Source organism: Gymnodraco acuticeps, unplaced genomic scaffold (genome assembly GCF_902827175.1).
Source record: "Gymnodraco acuticeps unplaced genomic scaffold, fGymAcu1.1, whole genome shotgun sequence".
Taxonomy (NCBI): domain Eukaryota; kingdom Metazoa; phylum Chordata; class Actinopteri; order Perciformes; family Bathydraconidae; genus Gymnodraco; species Gymnodraco acuticeps.
The window spans coordinates 22,706-44,490 of NW_022990228.1; the positions used below are offsets into that span (position 1 = coordinate 22,706).

General features: G+C 41.1%; 3 protein-coding genes across 4 annotated transcripts in view; 1 reads left to right on the forward strand and 2 right to left on the reverse strand.

Moving 5' to 3' along the window:
• Window positions 1–6,791: 6,791 nt before the first annotated feature.
• LOC117547960 (solute carrier family 2, facilitated glucose transporter member 11-like) lies at window positions 6,792–9,054 on the reverse strand. The gene has a single exon (XM_034218890.1). The coding sequence runs from the start codon at window positions 8,722–8,724 to the stop codon at window positions 7,075–7,077; it is 1,650 nt and encodes a 549-aa protein (XP_034074781.1). The 5' UTR covers window positions 8,725–9,054; the 3' UTR covers window positions 6,792–7,074.
• Window positions 9,055–10,415: 1,361 nt separating this feature from the next.
• Window positions 10,416–14,528, reverse strand: LOC117547961 (cytochrome c oxidase assembly protein COX19). Its single transcript, XM_034218891.1, has 3 exons — window positions 14,367–14,528; window positions 11,414–11,525; window positions 10,416–10,717 (listed from the first exon to the last, which is right to left on the reverse strand). Exons 1-3 carry the CDS (start codon window positions 14,443–14,445, stop codon window positions 10,624–10,626), a joined length of 285 nt encoding a protein of 94 aa, XP_034074782.1. The 5' UTR covers window positions 14,446–14,528; the 3' UTR covers window positions 10,416–10,623.
• Window positions 14,529–16,768: 2,240 nt separating this feature from the next.
• LOC117547958 (arf-GAP with dual PH domain-containing protein 1) overlaps window positions 16,769–21,785 on the forward strand; it is a 38,785-nt gene continuing 33,768 nt past the window's right edge. Inside the window, exon 1 of one of the 2 annotated variants that reach the window (XM_034218887.1) lies at window positions 16,769–16,859. In XM_034218887.1, the coding sequence (XP_034074778.1) occupies window positions 16,769–16,859 (91 nt within the window). Of the gene's footprint in view, window positions 16,860–17,489; window positions 17,612–21,785 lie in introns of those variants that run through there. The other variant, XM_034218888.1, reaches the window with a different exon arrangement.

Genomic DNA, 21,785 nt, shown 5'->3' on the forward strand with positions numbered 1-21,785 from the left:
CACACCCGACTCACTCACAAAGAGACCAGACTCGAACACTGTCACCCGATAGGCCTCCACAAAAGCCTTCACCCCTTCGGCCTCGTTTACAACCCCCCAGTTGACAGTTGGCGATGTCTCTGGCCAGTGGGTTGTATGTCTCCTCTCGCTGTTGGTAAAGTTGAGACACCGGCTGGACTACTTTTTAAGTGCCAGGCTTCCTCCACTGGCACTCAACATCTGTGGAGCTGATCTGCCACATGGCAAATATTGCCAATGCTGCAGCGTGGCTGCATTTGTACATCTCCTGTGCACAATCACAGACAGCGCTCTGCATCGCGCCATCGTCTCCCATGCAGATCTGTAAAAATAAAGTAAGTACCATTTGTTAGCATGCTATAATAGATTGAATGAGCAATAATACAAGGATGGTCCGGATCTGGGGGTGGGAGGGTTTATTTTTCCATAGTTTTGTCCTCTTGTCTGTTGTTATTGTTTGTTTTTTCTGTATTTTTTGTAATTTGTGTTGTATTGGTTGTGATTGTACTTTTCTAAATGTGTATGAATACATTTTTGAAAAACATTTCATCAACAATAAAAAAGGATTTGGTCAGGATCTAGACTCAGTGTGTAGTTTATTAATTAATCAATGCTCTCTACATTAGGAAAACACATACCGGTGTACCAGAGGGAGTCACACACAGCTGTGCCTAGATAACCAAAATCCTTGAATCTACACACAGCAAATAAAGTCAAATGACACAACGAGAAAAAGGAGATCACACATACAGTATAGTCGATATAAAACTGGCCGCTTCAATCTGAAGAGCAACTAAAACAAAACACGGGAGTGTACCTTGTTCTTGTGAACACTAATCTTATCCACAGCATACACAGAGACCACGAAGTTCTTAAGGAGAAAACTAGTTACTAAAACAAAACACGTTAGTGTACCTTGTTAGCTAATGTTAGCTAGCTGACATTAACGTTACACATTGCACTCATATTACTCACCGAAACCTTGTAAAGCCGGTCCCGCATGCTGGCTCTTACAGAACCGACTAACTCCCCTTTCATATAGGTACAGCTCTCAACCTGCCCAGACTTGTAGTGATGTTCACCTTGTTTTATACTTTTCACCTCATTCTGAAAGAAACAGGTGAAATTTGCTAACGTGACGGCCGTCTTTATGTTGGTGACGCGTATTGTGCGAGACCAGAGACCTGTAGTTCACTGAGCGGTTTCACACGAAAAAATGTGTAACTTCACAGTTTTTCGTGTGAAACCGCTCAGTGAACTACAGGTCTCTGGTCTCGCACAATACGCGTCACCAACATAAAGATGGCCGTCACGTTAGCACATTTCACCACATTCTTTCAGAATGAGAATACAATTATTTTACGAGGTGAAAATCACTACAAGTCTGGGCACGTTGAGAGCTGTACCTATATGAAAGGGGAGTTAGTCGGTTCTGTAAGAGCCAGCATGCGGGACCGGCTTTACAAGGTTTCGGTGAGTAATATGAGTGCAATGTTTAACGTTAATGTCAGCTAGCTAACATTAGCTAACAAGGTACACTAACGTGTTTTGTTTTAGCAACTAGTTTTCTCCTTAAGAACTTCGTGGTCTCTGTGTATGCTGTGGATAACATTAGTGTTCACAAGAACAAGGTACACTCCCGTGTTTTGTTTTAGTTGCTCTTCAGATTGAAGCGGCCAGTTTTATATCGATTATACTGTATGTGTGATCTCCTTTTTCTCGTTGTGTCATTTGACTTTATTTGCTGTGTGTAGATTCAAGGATTTTGGTTATCTAGGCACAGCTGTGTGTGACTCCCTCTGGTACACTGGTATGTGTTTTCCTAATGTAGAGAGCATTGATTAATTAATAAACTACACACTGAGTCTAGATCCTGACCAAATCCTTTTTTATTGTTGATCAAATGTTTTTCAAAAATGTATTCATACACATTTAGAAAAATACAATGTACAATCACAACCAATACAACACAAATTACAAAAAATACAGAAAAAACAAACAATAACAACAGACAAGAGGACAAAACTATGGAAAAATAAACCCTCCCACCCCCAGATCCGGACCATCCTTGTATTATTGCTCATTCAATCTATTATAGCATGCTAACAAATGGTATTTACTTTATTTTTACAGATCTGCATGGGAGACGATGGCGCGATGCAGAGCGCTGTCTGTGATTGTGCACAGGGGATGTACAAATGCAGCCACGCTGCAGCATTGGCAATATTTGCCATGTGGCAGATCAGCTCCACAGATGTTGAGTGCCAGTGGAGGAAGCCTGGCACTTCCAAAGTAGTCCAGCCGGTGTCTCAACTTTACCAACAGCGAGAGGAGACATACAACCCACTGGCCAGAGACATCGCCAACTGTCAACTGGGGGGTTGTAAACGAGGCCGAAGGGGTGAAGGCTTTTGTGGAGGCTTTTGTGGAGGCCTATCAAGTGACAGTGTTCGAATCGAGTCTGGTCTCTTTGTGAGTGAGTCGGGTGTTTTGGGAGCATCACCCGATGGACTTGTGCAGCCATCTGCCCTGCTGGAGGTGAAGTGTCCACACAGCCAGAGGAACATGACCATCATGGAGGCAGTCCAGTTACCATCCTTCTGTCTCCGTGAGGAGGGTGGGTCATATATTCTCAAGGAGAATCACCCATACTTGCACCAGTCCAAGGGCAGCTGCACATCACAGACCGGAGTCTCTGCTACTTTGTTGTGTGGACCACGAAGGAGGCGATCATCATCCCCATCCCCAAAGACCCTGCATGGCATGGAAATCTCCTCCTCCTGGAACAATTCTACACCCAGCATATGCTCCCTGTGTTGGCCAGTAGAGAGGAGGACATTTCAATAAACATACTCTTAACACCCTCGGACTCTGCGTTGTGTTTCGTATGTGTGATGGGGTGTTATGCAGAGGGGAGGAAAACAGGACACAGCAGATTGGGATTGTGGTGGAGATGCTGAGCAGTTATTTAATTGTTGCATGTAATTATTATTATACTGCGTGCTTCTTAGTTATTCCATCTTTTGCTGTAACATGGATCTGTATGTAACTCTATATTTACTTGTTATCTACCACACTTCCTTCTACATCATACACCATCATTATACATGATGGTGTATATAGGATATATATATTTGTATACATATCTGTAAATTGTATAATTTTATTTAAACGTCTTTTTGATCTCTCAAACTGAGTAAGATTGACAATAAAGTTGACTTTGAAAAATATATATATTCTTTATGAAAATAGTTGACTGTTGTCAAATGAATCCAAATGAAACGTTGGACTGAACTACAACTACGCCTTTAAATCTCTACGGACTGTTTTTCAGTGGGATGGCAAGTTCCTATCTTTAAACATGTATTCGTTTTTTCTCAGAACAGATTTGATTTTCTGAAGTTAATTTAACTTTGCCGACCATGTAAGGTCATCATTAAAAGGTACAATCAATTTGTTTAGGGTTGACTAAAATAATGAAAAACATTCATTTGGATAATTTACTGACAGAATAAGAAACTCAATGATGCTCTACTCACCTGTTCCTTTTTTATAAAGTGAAACAGTTGAAACGATATATTTTAGTAAACTTAAAAACAACCTTCTCCAAAAGCTATCAAGGAATATACCGAATACTTGTTTTAGAACTTTATTACATATTTTTATATAAATAGTTTGAATGATCCATAATTGACAGAAGCTTGTGTTTACACTGACCTGTTACTCATATATTAATGTCTTTGTAACTTCAGTAAACCACTACCTCACTCATTTCACTTTCATTCATCACGGTTCAGTAAACTAAGTGATACATGAACCAGTTTAATCATTATAATAACGTAGGATTGCAACTCTTTGAAAATGTAGGTCGCTCTTAAAAGAGCTGTTGTGTTTGGGTGTGCTGGTCTCAGGTCAGTCTAAGCCCTCTCTCCGCGGATGCGGCGGGCCAGCTGGATGTCCTTGGGCATGATGGTGACCCTCTTTGCTTGGTTCATCTTACTGGGGGGCAGCTACATGGATGTCGGTGCAGTCCACAATCATTGCGCAGTTGAAGGCAGAATGAATTTATTATTGACTCCGAATGAAGCACAACTTCATGTCAAACAATACAATGACTTTATTTGTAATTGTGTAAAAAAATATGAGCATTGATTAGCAAGCAGGACCTGCAGGAACAGAGAATGGTGATGGAGCTGGGAAGAGAGAAGAATAAAGAAAACAGATCAACTTTATTATCAGATATTAAAAATTCAATTTCAAAACAAGTTGCCGCTCCTACAGTTTTCTAGTATGTAAAGATGATTTCACATGACCTATGCAAAATATCACACTCAATACATGTGTGTCTCTGGGGGGTGCATTGTGCCTTTGATGTATATAAATAATATACCATAACCAAATACTATTACGTACAGTGGAAATCAGGTTGCCAGAGCAGGTCAGTGTGCATGTTCCTCAACGTCTCAGCAGTTACAGGTGAGGTAAAGAAAATAAAAGAGAAAAAGGTCAGTAACAACACTTTAAAGTAACAACACTTTGAATAATTATCTCTTCTAACAATTTTCTCTCAATAAGCACACAACGACTGTCTTTCCAACAAACAGATTGTCATCACAATGAAACACGTCCAGAAGAATGTCATGCAAAGCTCCATGCCTGCCTTCGACTCTCCCTGAACTGCTTCCTTAGCACCCGGTGGAGGGCGCAGTAGGCTACTCTTCAAATGTTTCACGAAATACTTACCATCATGTTTGGTTACTGTTTAACATTTTGGTTTACTTCATGTAATAAAATAATAACTTAATGGTAAGGCTACTAAAAATGACAAGGCTAAGTAATGTAATGCTAACTAACGTGCTCGCTACTCGTCGCTACTAGCTAGGTAGCTAACTTGACTATGCACATGAACATGCACAACATGTATATTACCTATGATATTACCTGATATGTCTGATCCAGCGACTCCTGGTCCTTTCATCAGACGGGAATCGATAGAAGGAGCAAGTGGTATGATCACTTTTATGACTTCAACCTGGTACAAAGCACACAGGCATCTTGTAAAAGTGAATGTATTTTTAGCGATCTATAATTTATTGGAGGGAATAAATCAGTTATGAGATCTTCTTCTTCTTCGCTTTAATTACGAGTCTTATTATAAATCACCGAGCATGCCTGTGACATCACTTACGCGACACAGAATGGGATTTGGGATTTGTAGTCTTTGTAGTATCGTATTTTTCATAGTCTTATATTTCAGCAGTTTTACGACAAAATGTGACTTTTTTGACATGGAAATGATTGTTTAAGATTGACAAACATCATATGTGTAGTTCGTGGCACAATTCAAACGGGATCAAAATATATGTGTTCTCTCTCCATTGAATTCAATGTAAATTTTTCGCTTCCGGGGTCCCATGGTCCGGAAGTAGATGGGCGTGACTTCGCCTCTCCATTGCAATGAATCGACATCCGACCAATCACGGCTTTGATACGGCCACTAGTGCAGGTGAAGAGATGTCGGTGAAAAGACCGTTTCAGTCCGGCACAAGCAAGAGGGGAAAAAAACAAAACATGAAGAAACTAGAGCATCACTCGAAGGTGGGTTATTGTATGAGTCAAATGTACAACTTACGAATGTTGTATAAGTAAAATTGCCAATTGCCATATTAAAACATCAGCTGCAATTCAGGACATGAAGAAGGCAGTCTCTGCAGAGCATAGAGGCTAATGGAGATGCAGTTATTTCCAGCATTCTTTATTTACCATTCATTCAAGTATGTGATGCCTTTTATCTGCTAATGTACAGGAGGAAGAGTGATACACTGTCTGTCTAGTTGGCTTACATAACAGTTAAAGGTTACAGCCTAAAAAACATGGAGCATTTTTCCCCCTTTTATTAATTTTTATGTCAATTTGCACATTTCATGGTGACGCTCAGCCTCTCCCCTTAACTCCTAACAGTCATCATCATGGTGACGCTCAGCCTCTCCCCTTAACTCCTAACAGTCATCATCATGTCAACCACAACACAGAGAAATACTGATAGAAATGTGTGTGTAGTTGTTGATACATTGCTGACAGAGGGAACTAGAATACAGATTTAAGAAATATCAGTTTTTGAGCATGCCATAAGCATGTTTTGTCTTATACTATATTACAACTATATTATAATAAAATAATATAGTATTTATATTATTGAATTGATTATGATTATGATTATGATTATTAGTAGAAGTAGTTTATTTGCATTAATTCTATTTTAATCTTTTTGAGGCTAGTATTTGGCAGGAAATGCAGACGTATTCACCTGTAAACGCATACTGAAGGACATACATGCACCTGTTAACGCATACTGAACGACATACATGCACCTGTTAACACATACTGAACGACATACATGCACCTGTTAACGCATACTGAACGACATACATGCACGTGTTAACGCATACTGAAGGACATACATGCACATTTACCTTTTACCTCACTGTATACAAAAGTAACTGTGTTGATAATAATAATAATAATAAACAGGAATTATATTTGCAAAGCAGCCTACTTTGTTTCCAAAAAAAATAGTTTCACTCCTGTCGGTTAGGGGGGGGGGGGGCTCATCTCACAATGTCGCTTGGGGCCCCAAGTTGGCCAGGGGCGGCCCTGCCCCTAGTTATTATGCTCCAAATATCTGGAACAAACTCCCAGAAACCTGCAGGTCCGCTGCAACTCTGACTACTTTTAAATCCAGACTAAGACTTTTCTTTTTGTCGCTGCTTTTAATTGAACTATTCACATCTTAAAGGGCACTGTAACTTTTAACCATGTATTTTTTCTTTTAATGTTTATTTTATTATCTTTTCTTTTTACTGATTTTAAATGCCATTTTCTTAATGTCTTTCGTTTTTTGTAAAGCACTTTGAATTGCCTTGTGTTGAAAGGTGCTATATAAATAAACTTGCCTTTCCAAAGATTTACCACATAAATAAAAACACAGCATAAATAGGACACTTCTGATTTCAGTTAACACTAAAAGTGCATAAGTAGGCAACAAAGGCAGTTCTTTTACACATTCACTTGAGGCTGTATACTCTCCAGGTCAGGATTACTATCAGGATCCAGCATTAGGTTAGTAAGAGAGGCAGCTTTACCCAGTTGGTACTGCTCCTTCATGGGTTCATCAATTTCCACGTCTGAATACTCTTTCTGCTTTCCATTCCTTCCATCAAAATCTGCCGTGATCTCTGCCAGTGTCTTTCCTTTAGTCTCTGGTAAAGTGATTCCCAAAAACACAGCGGAGGTCACACAAACGACAAAGAACGGCAGGAAACAGAAATCCCCCAACCCTTTGACGATAAACGGGAACAGCATGCCCACCAAAAACAAACTGACCCACATGCAAGACCCGGCAACCATGTAAGCAGCCGGACGAGCCGATTGGTCAAAGATCTCGGCCGGTAGGATCCCCGAAACGCCTGCAGGACCCAAACCAAAACTGAGGATATAGGCGAAAACACAAGCCATGCTGAGGTACGCCATCCCAGCAACACCTCGACTCTGGAGGTTCAGAGCAACTGTGAAAACTACGCTCCAGAAAGACATCAAACTGTACCCTCCAATAAGAAGGTATCTACGTCCAACTCTTTCGATCAGCAGGTTGCTCAGGATAGACGCAGTAAACTCGGACGCCCCCGTGCCGATGGTGATGTATTGGATCTTCTGTGGAGGTATCCCCGCTGCGAGGAACATGTAGTAAGCATAGAAGTAGATAGAGTCATTGCCGCAGAGCATCATGGCGCTACTGGCCGCCATGACAGTCCTGAGCTGAGATCGAAGGCTTGCATCTTTAAACAGAGTCCAAGGCGTCTTGTTGGCAGACGATCCAGAGTTCAAGGCGGCCGTTTTTTGCTGCTCCTGCTCCTCAAGCATCTCTTCCACCTCTAAAATGGGAGCTATGCCACCTCGAAGCCTTCCAAGCGCCTTGACACAAGCGTCCTTGTCTCCTCGGTCGATGAGAAGGTACCTAGGGCTTTCTGGAAACCATGGTAAGGTGAGAAGTTGGATCAACCCTGGCAAAGCGTTACTAGCTAGTAAATAAGGCCAAAGATGTTGTGCACCCAGAACTTCAGTGAGACCCACAACTTGACCCAGGAAGATCCCAAACGCAGTGAAAACAGCCGAGGAAAAAGCCACAGCACCCCTGAGATGTTTGGGTGCGCTTTCCCCAAAATACATAGGCTGTATGTTCATACTGACGCCTGAGTTAATCCCCACTAGGAAGCGAGCGAAGATGATCATCTCGAAGGATTTCGCCACCCTGGAAGTGAGCACGAGAACAGCGCCAGCGAACAGGAAACCGTTGTTTAGAAGCAGAGAGTTCTTCCTGCCAAATCGGACCGAAAGAGGACCGGCGAGAAGGGCTCCGATCAAACCCCCGAGGGAAAAGGTTGAAACGATGATGGTCCACATTAAGGTGAGCTGAGAACTTTCCAAACCATAGCCCCATCGCTCCATGTAGGTGTCGTTGATGAAGGTCTGGATGTAGCTGGTAGGAGCGTTGATAATGGAGATGTTGTAGCCATATTGGAAAGTTCCTCCAATGGCTGCAGAGCAAATGGTCAAAGCAAGGATTGTGGCTCCACCACCACCATCGTCACCTCCAATTGAGGGTCTAATGGTTTCTTCTGGCTCACCTTTTGGGTCCATTTGAGGCATGGTTGTGTCTCTCAGGAAACACAAACGTGTGGATCCTACAGTCTCTTAAAACTACAGTTAGCTCCAGCTTAATGTATAACGTTAGTGTTGAACAAGCATGCTATTTAGAGTAAGTATGTAACCAAGATAAAGGTCTAGATTTCCTTGGCAGAAAAACGTTGTTCATTTTTTGTCAAGCACTATTTTTACCTTGTTTGACCTCTCAGGCATTTTCTTTCCGCACGACCAAGCCAAAGAAATCCCGAAAATAGCAACACCAAACCAACTGGATACTTCTATACCTGTATTATAGCAAGGTATTGGCGTTTAACTATAAATATTAAACATTAAGCAGAGATAAAAACGGGCTATACAGCGATCTAAAAGGGAAATATTAGCCTGACAGTCAGAGTTGAGGGATCCAGTTCCTCCTTACTGCCTATGCAAGTTCAGGCTTCTGATTGGTTCACACAGCCCCAAACACGACGTGATCTCTATGCGACTGACACAGGATGAAAATATGTAAGAAAAAACGTTTTATTCAGTCAAAATATTGTTTTATGTATTGCCCAATAACGTCAGAGTCACACTAAGTACAGTTATTTTTGGTTTAAAGACGTGTATGTGAAATTATTCAACATTATGAGCTAATATAAGGTCTCTATGCACTCAGATTACCTGCTTATTAATCAGTTTAAGAGTGTTATGTTAATCATATGATAATATAAAGTCACTAATCTTCTTTTGCGTGTTGTCAAAGTCTCATATTTAATATTTGTGTTGTCCAATTTGTGTTGAATCAATCTTCTAGAAGTTTTAAATACTATATAAGGATAACCTTTTATGTAAATGTTTGTTTAAAATGTGCATAAAAACAGGTGAATAGTAAAACATTTGTAAATGTTATAGTTGTGTGTGTGTGTGTGTGTGTGTGTGTGTGTGTGTGTGTGTGTGTGTGTGTGTGTGTGTGTGTGTGTGTTTGTTTTAATAGCACATTGAGATAATCATGATTTATTCCCACCTGATTTGAATGACGTTCTGATCCAGATGCGTTTGCTTTTAGTTGTACTTTATTTATTTGTGTCTCCTAACAAGTGTTGTTTTGTATAACTGGCTGAGTGGGATTTAAAGTGACAATAAAGTTAAATGTTTCAAATGTGAAAACACATGTTTGTCTTTCTGTTTCAAATAAGCCACTTATATAATTGGGTATCTACTTTCTTCTATCTTTTCAGGGAGGAGCATTGAGCATCGGTCTCACTGTGTGTGTCTGAAACGGATGAAAAGCACGTAGTAAATATGTTTCCATTGTTTTCCATGTGCTTTCATATTCTCATTTTCTTTCTGTGAAACTATTCTTATGGCATATTTCATTTTCCCATGTTTGGAGTTTTCTTCAGATGAACTTTATTTCTCCACAAAACGATTTTTTGCCATATATATTTTACGTTTAACAGCAAGATTAAGATGGATTTTGATATAAAAAAAGGCTAAATACATGTTTCTCACATATTTGAAATGTGAGGTGAACAGGGTAACATGTTTCCATCATGAAATGTATTTTTGCATTTCACTTGTGTGAAGAAAATACAAATAGAAGCAGTAGGAACGCTTACTTATACTTATCATTGATTACATCCATCCATACAGATGCAGTTGCAACACGTTACCAGCAGATGTCGCCATCCAGACCATTAAATACTCGAGTGCAGTTTAATTTAAATACAAAAGCTTTATTAGAATGCCAAAACAGCATCTCCATATATTATACATTATATTCTATGTACACAGACGATTCATTGTGTTTGTTCTCCGTACCAAACTGAGACCACAAGGCAAACCACGGCAAGTCTCCTCTTGCACTCTTAAAGTCTTTGAAATCTTCTCAGCTTCACACTGCATTTAATATGCTTCAGCAGGTCATGGTTTAGTGTCTCCGTCTGATTGGCTGGGAGGAGGGTCTATCAGGTTTTTGAAGCCCAGTTTCTCCATTGGCTCCTTGGCCATCAGCTGACTGGAAAACACACGATGAAAAGGACAAAGTTAGAAAGAAATCAGGTTCATCACCAGGTAGGTTGACACGTACGAGGAATTTAACATAAAAGTCAAACAACAATTAAAAACACAGATAGAAAACTATTGTGACCATGACCTAATGGGGTAGGGTATTTGTCTTTCCTTTAATAGACAAATTGTCCTGTGGGACTCGAACTTGCTATCCTCTGATTCGAAGATCAGCGCACTAACCCACTGCGCCACACGCCTCCCCATCAGGCTGCACAACATGGGGTCAACAATGTGAAACAATAACTGTACACAAATACACACTGTTTCCACACACCCATGTGAATATATCTAATATGTATATATGACCCAATATGTATATATGACCCAATATGTATATATGACCCAATATGTATATATGACCCAATATGTATATATGTTCATCTTCATTTTAATTCATTTCTAACTTCATAGTTTATATGACCCAATATTTATACCCCGACATTTTTCCATGGCATAAAATGTTGTTTTATTTTATATTTTCAACATACGTATGTATGACATATGTCGTTTAATCTTATATATTTGATATACTATACTTCATACGTTTTTTATGAAAACAATTCTATACTATAAAAAAGAAAAACAGTAAAATATAGTCTTGAGTAAAATGTGAGGATTACAAAGAGGTGTCTTGTTTCATTACTTTTCCATGCGGCACTCCAGGTAGTCTTTGGACTGCAGTCGGCACTTGGAGTTGTCGAAGCTGTTGTCTCTGAGGCATTTCATAAACGTCTCCTTGAAGATTTTACACTCTCCTGAAACAATACGGCACATTCAGAGAGAAGCTTGTCAGTCGTCACATTTACTTCATGTCAGATTATCAAGTGTGTCTATTCCTTTCTATAATAATAATAAAGCATTTTATTTATGGGCGCCTTTCAAAGCTCTCAAGGACACCTTACAGAGCATCATTAAAAACAAGAAAACAAAGAAGATCACACAGTAAGACTTAAAGACTTAAAAACAACAATCAGTTTAGAGGACTTAAGATGTTGAATAGGCCAGTTTAAAAAGGTGGGTTTTCAGGCAGGATTTGAAGGTTGAGAGTGAGTCCATATTGCGGATGTCTTGTGGCAGAGTGGCTGAAGGCTCGTGACCCCATGGTGGTCCGGCGGGCAGAAGGATCGGAGAGCACGAGAGGGAGGGTAGGTGTGAAGGAGTTCAGAGAGATATGGAGGTGAGGCAAGAGTGTGAAGGTGAGGAGCAACATGTTGAAGTCGATGCGGTATTTAACGGGGAGCCAATGGAGTTGTTGAAGAACCGGAGTGATACGATCAATGGAAGGAGTTCTGGTAATGATACGGGCGTCTGAGTTTTGGACCCGTCTATGTGTGTGGTGTGTCCAGTCTATGTGTGTGGTGTGTGTGTCCAGTCTATGTGTGTGGTGTGTGTGTCCAGTCTATGTGTGTGGTATGTGTGTCCAGTCTATGTGTGTGGTGTGTGTGTCCAGTCTATGTGTGTGGTGTGTGTGTCCAGTCTATGTGTGTGGTGTGTGTGTCCAGTCTATGTTTGTGGTGTGTGTGTCCAGTCTATGCGTGTGGTGTGTGTGTCCAGTCTATGTGTGTGGTGTGTGTGTCCAGTCTATGTGTGTGGTGTGTGTGTCCAGTCTATGTGTGTGGTGTGTGTGTCCAGTCTATGTGTGTGGTGTGTCCAGTCTATGTGTGTGGTGTGTGTGTCCAGTCTATGTGTGTGGTGTGTAGGGTTGGGAACCGAAACTCGGTTCCAGATGAGAACCGATAAGAAAATGCCGGGTACCGGGTACCCATACAAAATACACAATTTCGGTTCTGCTTAACGGTTCCTAAACGCGGTAGACCCTGTATTCCACCGGGTCCGTCTGCGCCGCGGTGACCCGATGGAACACAGCCAGGGTAAGGGAGGTCCGGCCATCTGTGTGTTCTGGAGAATCACAGAACGGCCGGTCGTCAGCGGGCCGTTGACGGCACGGCACCGCCCTTCATATTTTTAAACGGCATCATGTAAGTTGCGGCGACAGAGGTCCACAGTTGCCCCGCAGCGAGGCTCCCCCCGCCCTCCCGTAGTTCACGAGCTCAGTCACTTCATAACACCAAAGATGGGTCGCGGTAAACGCTCTGAAGTGAGGCTCCACTACACTAAGAAAGAAAAAGACAAGGCACAGTGTAATGCCTGTTAATAGCTGGCCACAGGCATAGCTCAGTTCAAATACAGCACAGCTATTGTGCAATACATTTGTATTGCATGTATATTTTTTATTTGTAAAAATGTCAGTTAAAGCTTAAAAAAATAAAGATATTTTTGTTATCTAAACGTTTGACCTCTTTCTTTTACAATTTTGGAATCGAAACGGGGAATCGATAAGAACCGGAATCGATACATTTCAGGCGATACCCATCCCTAGTGGTGTGTCCTGTTCTTATGTGTGTTCCTTTCAGGACTCCACGTGGTCTGCGTTTTGTTTTTATGTTGACCTTAAAAATGTCTGCCTCGTGTTGTTATTGTATTCATGTCTCTGTGGTCTTCATTTTAACGTTTGTTCTTACTTGTGAAGCACTCGTTATAGGTGCTATGATAAATAAATCTGTTTCTTCATGTGTTTTCTGCGTCGTTCTGCCTTCTAACCGCAGGGTGCACTGGAGAATTGATGGATTTGTGTCGACCTTAATCTACTCTTGACTAGGGGTGTTGAAATGAATCGTTTCTACGATGCATCGTGATGCGGACGTGGACGATTCTGCATCGATGCAGGGACAGAACATCATCGATTATAGCGTAGTGCTTCCTGATCTCTGAGGCATTTCATAAACGTCTCCTTGACTCCTGAAACAATACGGCACATTCCGTACTAATGGCTATTTCTCCAAGCTTGGATTGTGTCGACCTTAATCTACTCTTGACAGGTAAGGAACTAATTGAACCGCTCTTAAAACAATCTAAACTCTGCCTTTAAATTAGGAAAGGATAGCGTATCCTATTTTATTTGTATTTACTTGCACTATTTAAACTATTGTATCGTGTTGGAGGAGCCTGTGACCTCAGATTTTCATTGATATACCTACACTGCAGCTATGCACACATGACAATAAAAGCCTTGCATCTTGAATCTTGACAGTCTGATATTTAATTTAAGTCCAAATTGGGAAATGATATTGTCCTAGGAGCAGTGTAGTCAACCATTACACGAGTTAAACACATGTAAAAGATACAATAATATATAAATATAAGACAAATACAATGAACACTAGCAGCAAGTAAGTACAAATTCACATTAGAAAGGACATATATGAATAGAGTATCTAATTAATACACTATATAACGAAGATATTGAATACTCACAGTGTCGCTAAGCTACAGGAATATATAGAAATACACTACAGACACATATTGGCAGTATCATAAATGAGCCATTAGCTTTTATGCATTAACCTCCAGCGTCAGAGATGAATGCGTTGTATAATCAAAGTACAATGGACTAAAAGGACTTCTGAACAACGTCTGGCTCTGCGTAAACTCATGACTCTTTTGCAAAACATGCATTAGCTCTGAGTGCATAATGAATTTAGACTACATCGTCATTTTAACTGTGGGTTTACAGAACATGTTGTGTTTTTTCTCACCGAAATGATCAATAGGAAACGCGCCTTTATCAGGAGCGCGAGGCTTGAAACTCTTCGACCCGAAATTCATCGCAGACATTTTTTAAAAGCTTTTAAAACAAGCTTTGTTGAAGATTATTGTAAAAACAGCAACAGAATAACGTGACCCTGTTGTCTCGTGAATATGACGTAATGGGTCGTCTCTGCACACACACAGACAGTAGCAGTCGATTGGATCGCATCGATGATGGAGTAGGTTTTCGATTAAATCCTTAAAGAAGCAAACACTCGCCACAAGAAATACATTAAACTTTTAATCATTTAAAATTCTATGTAATGTCTGGAATACTTCCAAAAATAGTATTAATACTATTATGAATTACTTTAAATTACAATTAAATGCAGAACATCCTGAGAGAAAATAATTGTTATCTTCAACTTAGGCCTACTAAGTCTTTTTATTGAATATGCAAAATAAACAAACTAATAAAAAGTACTAGGCTATAATTCAGGGACAGGTGACAACCCTACACCTCCTGTCTGACCTACTACACTTGATATAATATAATGCATGATTATAATACCCTACTGTAAAATAACATAGGGTCCTTTAATAATTATCCCTATGTCTTTCCTCTTATGCAATTGATTTATTGATGAGGATTTGAAGACATACCAAGTGTAGAGATAATGTGTCTTTTATAGAGTCGCTATTATGCCATATGGGGTGTTTTCCCATTTCGCTGTAGTGTGTTATATAGGATTTTGTGCATGTAAATTGTCTGCAAAGCACGTAGTGACATCACTGTAACACTCGCACTTCTATTGGATAGCGCTCCTAGACATTGTAGGTGATAGGCTAAGGGGCGGCACATCTCTAAGCGATTGACCAATCACAACAGAGCAGGCCAGCGAACCAATCAGAGCAGACTGGGCTCTGGTTTCAGACAGAGGGTGAAAAGAGGTGCTGCAGCACAGGCAGTATGAGAAAAATAAAGAGCGTTTTGAACATTAAAGCATGGAGACATGTAGAGACACTACATACTGATATACACCTGAACATCAGCAGGAGAGGACTCTTTAAAGTAGAGACACTACATACTGATATACACCTGAACATCAGCAGGAGAGGACTCTTTAAAGTAGAGACACTACATACTGATATACACCTGAAAATCAGCAGGAGTGGACTCTTTAAAGTAGAGACACTACATACTGATATACACCTGAACATCAGCAGGAGAGGACTCTTTAAAGTAGAGACACTACATACTGATATACACCTGAACATCAGCTGGAGAGGACTCTTTAAAGTAGAGACACTACATACTGATATACACCTGAACATCAGCAGGAGAGAACTCTTTAAAGTAGAGACACTACATACTGATATACACCTGAACATCAGCAGGAGAGGACTCTTTAAAGTAGAGACACTACATACTGATATACACCTGAACATCAGCTGGAGAGGACTCTTTAAAGTAGAGACACTACATACTGATATACACCTGAACATCAGCAGGAGAGGACTCTTTAAAGTAGAGACACTACATACTGATATACACCTGAACATCAGCTGGAGAGGACTCTTTAAAGTAGAGACACTCTATACTGATATACACCTGAACATCAGCAGGAGAGGACTCTTTAAAGTAGAGACACTACATACTGATATACACCTGAACATCAGCTGGAGAGGACTCTTTAAAGTAGAGACACTACATACTGATATACACCTGAACATCAGCAGGAGAGGACTCTTTAAAGTAGAGACACTACATACTGATATACACCTGAACATCAGCAGGAGAGGACTCTTTAAAGTAGAGACACTACATACTGATATACACCTGGACATCAGCAGGAGATGACTCTTTAAAGTAGAGACACTACATACTGATATACACCTGAACATCAGCAGGAGAGGACTCTTTAAAGTAGAGACACTACATACTGATATACACCTGAACATCAGCAGGAGAGGACTCTTTAAAGTAGAGACACTACATACTGATATACACCTGGACATCAGCAGGAGATGACTCTTTAAAGTAGAGACACATACTAATAAAAACTGAAAATGAGCCTATTTAATTAAATGTGTTCTGGTAGTCCACCACTGGATGTCTCACTCTTATAAGATAAGGTAGAGGAGACAGACAGGCAGTAAAGGAGGGCGGGATGAGGAGATGGTAACGTGTGGCTTGATTATAATGCAGTCTCAGTAATAGAACTATTAAACAGACAGAGAGGTTTCCTCCAGCAGTCTTTCTCCTCCTCTTGTGTCAGATTGGAGGTGATCGAGCTGTCTCTTTCTGCCTCTCTTTCTTTCTCTCATCTCTCGGACTTCCAGGAGCGGATGTCCTTCTTCTTCTTTCCCCCCCCCGCGGTGAGGCTGCTGCTGGACGGATAGACTCAGCATGGCGGAGGAACCGGAGGGGAACAACCGGCTCCTGCAGGACGTGCTGGTTAGACCGGGGAACGGGACATGTGCAGACTGCGGCAATCCAGGTAAGCCTTCCGCCCGAAAAACCCCTTCTCCTGGGTCCAGCATAGAGACAGTGCATGCAGCTGCAGGTAATGCATGTAAGAGGTTGGGGTAACATGCAAACTGGCGCTTCAAAACCAGACCAGTGTGAGTGAATTTGGTTCAGAAATGATGAAAAAAGGTCGATCTACTTGGAAAATCTGCATTTTTTTTTCATGTATATGTCCTAACTAAGAGACTGGACTCTGGACTGCCATAAACACATGAAACACTCCGATGTGGCTGTCATGGTGTGTGAGGGTGCACAAAGACATGTCAACTATCCCCTGTGTGTGTGTGTGTGTGTGTGTGTGTGTGTGTGTGTGTGTGTGTGTGTGTGTGTGTGTGTGTGTGTGTGTGTGTGTGTGTCCACAGTGTGATAGCTTATCTTGTGGTCTACTCTCGCTGTCAGCACCAGTAATTATTGGTGTGTGCACATGTCATGTTTTTCATTTAAATGGCACCATTTGTTCTTCATTATCAGCTTTTCTCCATCCTCTCTTCCCATGCTTTCCCCCTTTTAATCCTCTCTTCCTCCCTTCCTCTTCCTCCCACTCCTTTCTTCTTTTTTCTCCTCACTGAAAATGGCAATAAACCAGTGATTGGCCACAGAGGCTCCGGTTCGGGCCGTTTGCCCAGGATGCTGTTCCTCGGCCCTGGTTACGGCTCCTCTGAGGACTGGCTGTTGGGGAGCAGATTTTGGAGCCAGAGGCACTCGAACAAAGAAATGAGATAGGTTTGTTCTGAGATCTTGGAGAGGGATTTTGTCCTGACCAAAAGGGTGTTATGTTGTTGAGAAGTGGGCAGAAAATGGGCTCTTAACATTGTTGGTGCTGTGAGCAGATTTAATTTATTGGATATTTGTATGTGGCCTTTTGCGTCTTAGTACCTCTTGGTTCATTTACACTTTGTCTCAATATTAACACACCTGCTGGATGGATTGCTTTGAAGACATTCATTGTTCAAATTGTCAAAACCTGACTGACTTCAGTGTCTGTATCATTGTTTCTTTAGTGCCACAAGCTACAGGTTAAAGTATTCATTTAACCTTAACAATATCCCATCAATGGATCTGCACAAAATGTCAGTGTCATTCTTGGTTCCCAGAGGATGTACCCTAATGAGTGCTGAGTGACATTTCTAGACAAAAACATGGATGGATTGTCGTGAAATATGGTACGGATATTTATGGAAGCCCATTTCCTCCAGTAAGAGACAACTATAATACTTATGATGAAAACAAAATGTTGACTTACTATCCTGAAATTATAACATTGTATCTCAAAATAACTACTTTTTATACAAAAACGATGAGAAAACTCTCACAAAATACTGCCATAGTATCTAAAAATAACTTATTTTCAGATACAACGGCCTTTTAAAGATAGGTTGCTCAATAATTTGAGATACTTAGGTAATATCCAAAGAGGGTTTCTCATTAGATTGCCTCACATTAAAGGTAGGTAGGTAAGAATGGAGAAACCAGCTCGAGTGCGCTAGAATTTGAAAGTACGCAACCGGAAATAATCTGCCCCTTCCTTCAGACTTCCTCACAGAGCCCCTCCTCCAACACACACGAACGCGCACATGACCAATGAGGGCACGAGATAAGTTTGAGGACAGATGGCAGGCTGACAGGCAGGTAGGCCGTCCAGTTACTTTAGCCGGGCCGGCTCAGATGATTGGTCGAGCTTTTTACAGCGCTACGGCTTCCAGGGATGATATTTTGTAATGTATTTATTGTCAAAGCATTTAATGTATTCATTGCTATCGGGATGTTAAGAGCATTCCATGGAATTTAACAACAAGTGTTTCTGAAGTGAATTACCCCACCTTTAAGTGTTTTCTTTAAATGTGTGGAAATGGGCTTCCATAGGTGTTCATGGTCTCAACAGGATGAATTATAATACCTATGGTTACACTAAAATGGCAAAATTGTCTAAAAAGCTTCACAGAGACAGATGCAGCCTCTCAGTCTTGTTTGGGATAAATTGGATTGAAAATAATAAGAAAAACTGGTGACATTCCCACCAGCCTCAGCAGAGTTTAATGCTAATTAACGTTTATCATGCTAAGGCGCTAAACTAAAATGATAAACACTAAACCTGCAAAACATCAGCATGTTAGTCCTGTCATTTGGAGCATGTTGCTGTGTTAGCATTAAGCTAACAGCACCACTTTGTCTTGGTACAGCCTCCCAGAGACAGCTGCAGACTCTCCGTCTTGTCCGGGATACATTGGCTCATTTCCAGATACCCTTATGGCCTTATTTGACCTACACTGTTGTGCAACGGTCCACATTGCCCAGAGGGAACATTGGGTCTGATTGTTCCCTCGCTGAGATTGTTAATTCGTTTTGCGTGGCAGGCTAGTCACTTTCACCTTTGCAATCGTTACATAATCAAATTGAGTTTTGCTGGAGCAAAGGTGGGACAGATGTTCGGTGTCGTGCAGCAGATTCAGGATAATCAGAGAAGCTGGTAATTGTAGAGTGACTGAGGAAACTCCCAGCTGGGGAGAAGAGGGACATAAATGCTCGTTGATCCCTCAACAAGTGCTCAGATTCCCACAGCAACACAACTGCTAGTGAAGCTGCTAAATTATCTACAATATAACTTCAACTTCCTCCCATATTTGCATTTTAACGCTGGGTTTATGTCATGAAATTCCCGGAAAGCAGAGTCCAGTGTTTGGATATCCATTCATCAACAAAACACATCTTCCTCCATTCCTCGGCTACCAGATCAAGCTCATAATTCACGTCTCATAATAGTCGTGATATGAATTATTGATGCAGGCGGCTCCTCGCAGATGGGGACAGGATCTTATCGCTGTGGCTTTTTCTGAAAAAACATCACAGCTCCGAACACCACAAACCATCTCCACGGAGCAAACATGTTCTGAACAAGAGAAGAGGGGGTCAGAGAGGAGTTAAACAGGGTGTAACAGGTAGCTGCTCAATTACATAGGATTAGTTATTTATTGCTCATTTTAGACGTCATGGTTCGTACAAATGTTTCAGTCGCCCTTAATTGGGGATAATAACAGTAAAGGTTATCAGTCAAATAGTTTCTCAATCTTATTGGGTTGTTTAAGTTGCTGTGTGGAAATGATGTAACATCCAGGCTAGAAAAAACACATTTCCTGAAGAAAGAATGACTGTAGTTTCTGTGAGTATATTAAGTAACATTAAACTTGATGAAGCAAAGGGGTCTCTAGAGGAATAGGGGCGTAAAACACAAGACAATTGTGCTTCTGTTGATTGTACCTTTGCATTTCATCTTCGCCAAAAAGCTTTGGTTTGAATGTCGGCAAGAAGCTCATTTTTAATATCTGATCGAGCTGCTCACAATTCAGTCGAGTATCTTGGTGAGAACATCCAACTCTTTGAGTGTAAAGAATATACATCATTGACTAGCTCAAAGTCTACTTGTGCCAAGATTGACTTTAGTTACCTAATCAAATGTGTTAAACTAGATTGCTGGCATGATTTGCTACAACTACAAAAGTGATACTGCTAACCAATGTCTAAATGAGAATGTCATCACGCCCAACGTTAGCCACCTTTAGCTTAGAGGTGGTGACGTGAAGTCATGTGACCGTGCTGTAGTTCCTTTATAGCCCAACATTAGCCTCCTTTAGCTTAGCGGTGGTGACGTGAAGTCATGTGACCGTGCTGTAGTTCCTTTATAGCCCAACGTTAGCCACCTTTAGCTTAGAGGTGGTGACGTGAAGTCATGTGACCGTGCTGTAGTTCCTTTATAGCCCAACGTTAGCCACCTTTAGCTTAGAGGTGGTGACGTGAAGTCATGTGACCGTGCTGTAGTTCCTTTATAGCCCAACGTTAGCCTCCTTTAGCTTAGTGGTGGTGACGTGAAGTCATGTGACCGTGCTGTAGTTCCTTTATAGTCCAACATTAGCCACCTTTAGCTTAGCGGTGGTGACGTGAAGTCATGTGACCGTGCTATAGTTCCTTTATAGCCCAACATTAGCCTCCTTTAGCTTAGCGGTGGTGACGTGAAGTCATGTGACCGTGCTGTAGTTCCTTTATAGCCCAACATTAGCCACCTTTAGCTTAGCGGTGGTGACGTGAAGTCATGTGACCGTGCTCTAGTTCCTTTATAGCCCAACGTTTGCTTCAACTATTATAATAGTGGTGTTTATGTGGAGATGATCCTACTGAACAAAGGGATAGGAGCTCTTGCGATGCTAACTTCCATGTTGTAGTACAAAAATGTGTCACCCCTACACTACTCTGTCAAAAAAACCTTTTTATTGCAGGCTTACAGAGTAAAGACATCATCATCATCAGTGACCTGGCTGTCCTGCCTCACCCCGTGCTATCTTCCCCTCAGATACAACATCCATTAACCTGACAGCCTGCCTGCTGTAATTGGTCTGAAACCACACAAAGTGGCAACACTGCTTTTAATGCTTAGTCATTCTTCCTCTGCCCTTCCTTACCTTTGAGTTTTCTCCCCTATCTTTCCTGTGCTGGTGCTCACAGAGGAGTTTATATACAGCAGCGTTTCTCTGCCCTCTGCTAAGGACACACAAACGAGTTTCTGCCTCCAGAGGAAAGCCTCCTCTGGGGTTTGAGGAAGGTGTTTGTGGAAACAGCTAAAGCAGCTGGAACTATGATGAGATAGGAGGGGAGTTCAGGCTCCTGTAGCGTGAATGATTTTAAAGACTATAAGTTGGAGAAAACGTATTCTGCCTTTCCCATTTCAACTCGGTGTCTTGACAAAGATAAATAGCTCTATTCATTCATATAATTGGTCATGTGTTTCCTGCATGCCGTTTCAGTCTTTATTTTGAGGCTCATAGCTTTAAAACTTATGTTGTCTTGTTTTATTTGCAGTTTACTCAGAAAATTCGACATCGATTTCGATTGTAGGCGTAGGTTTCTT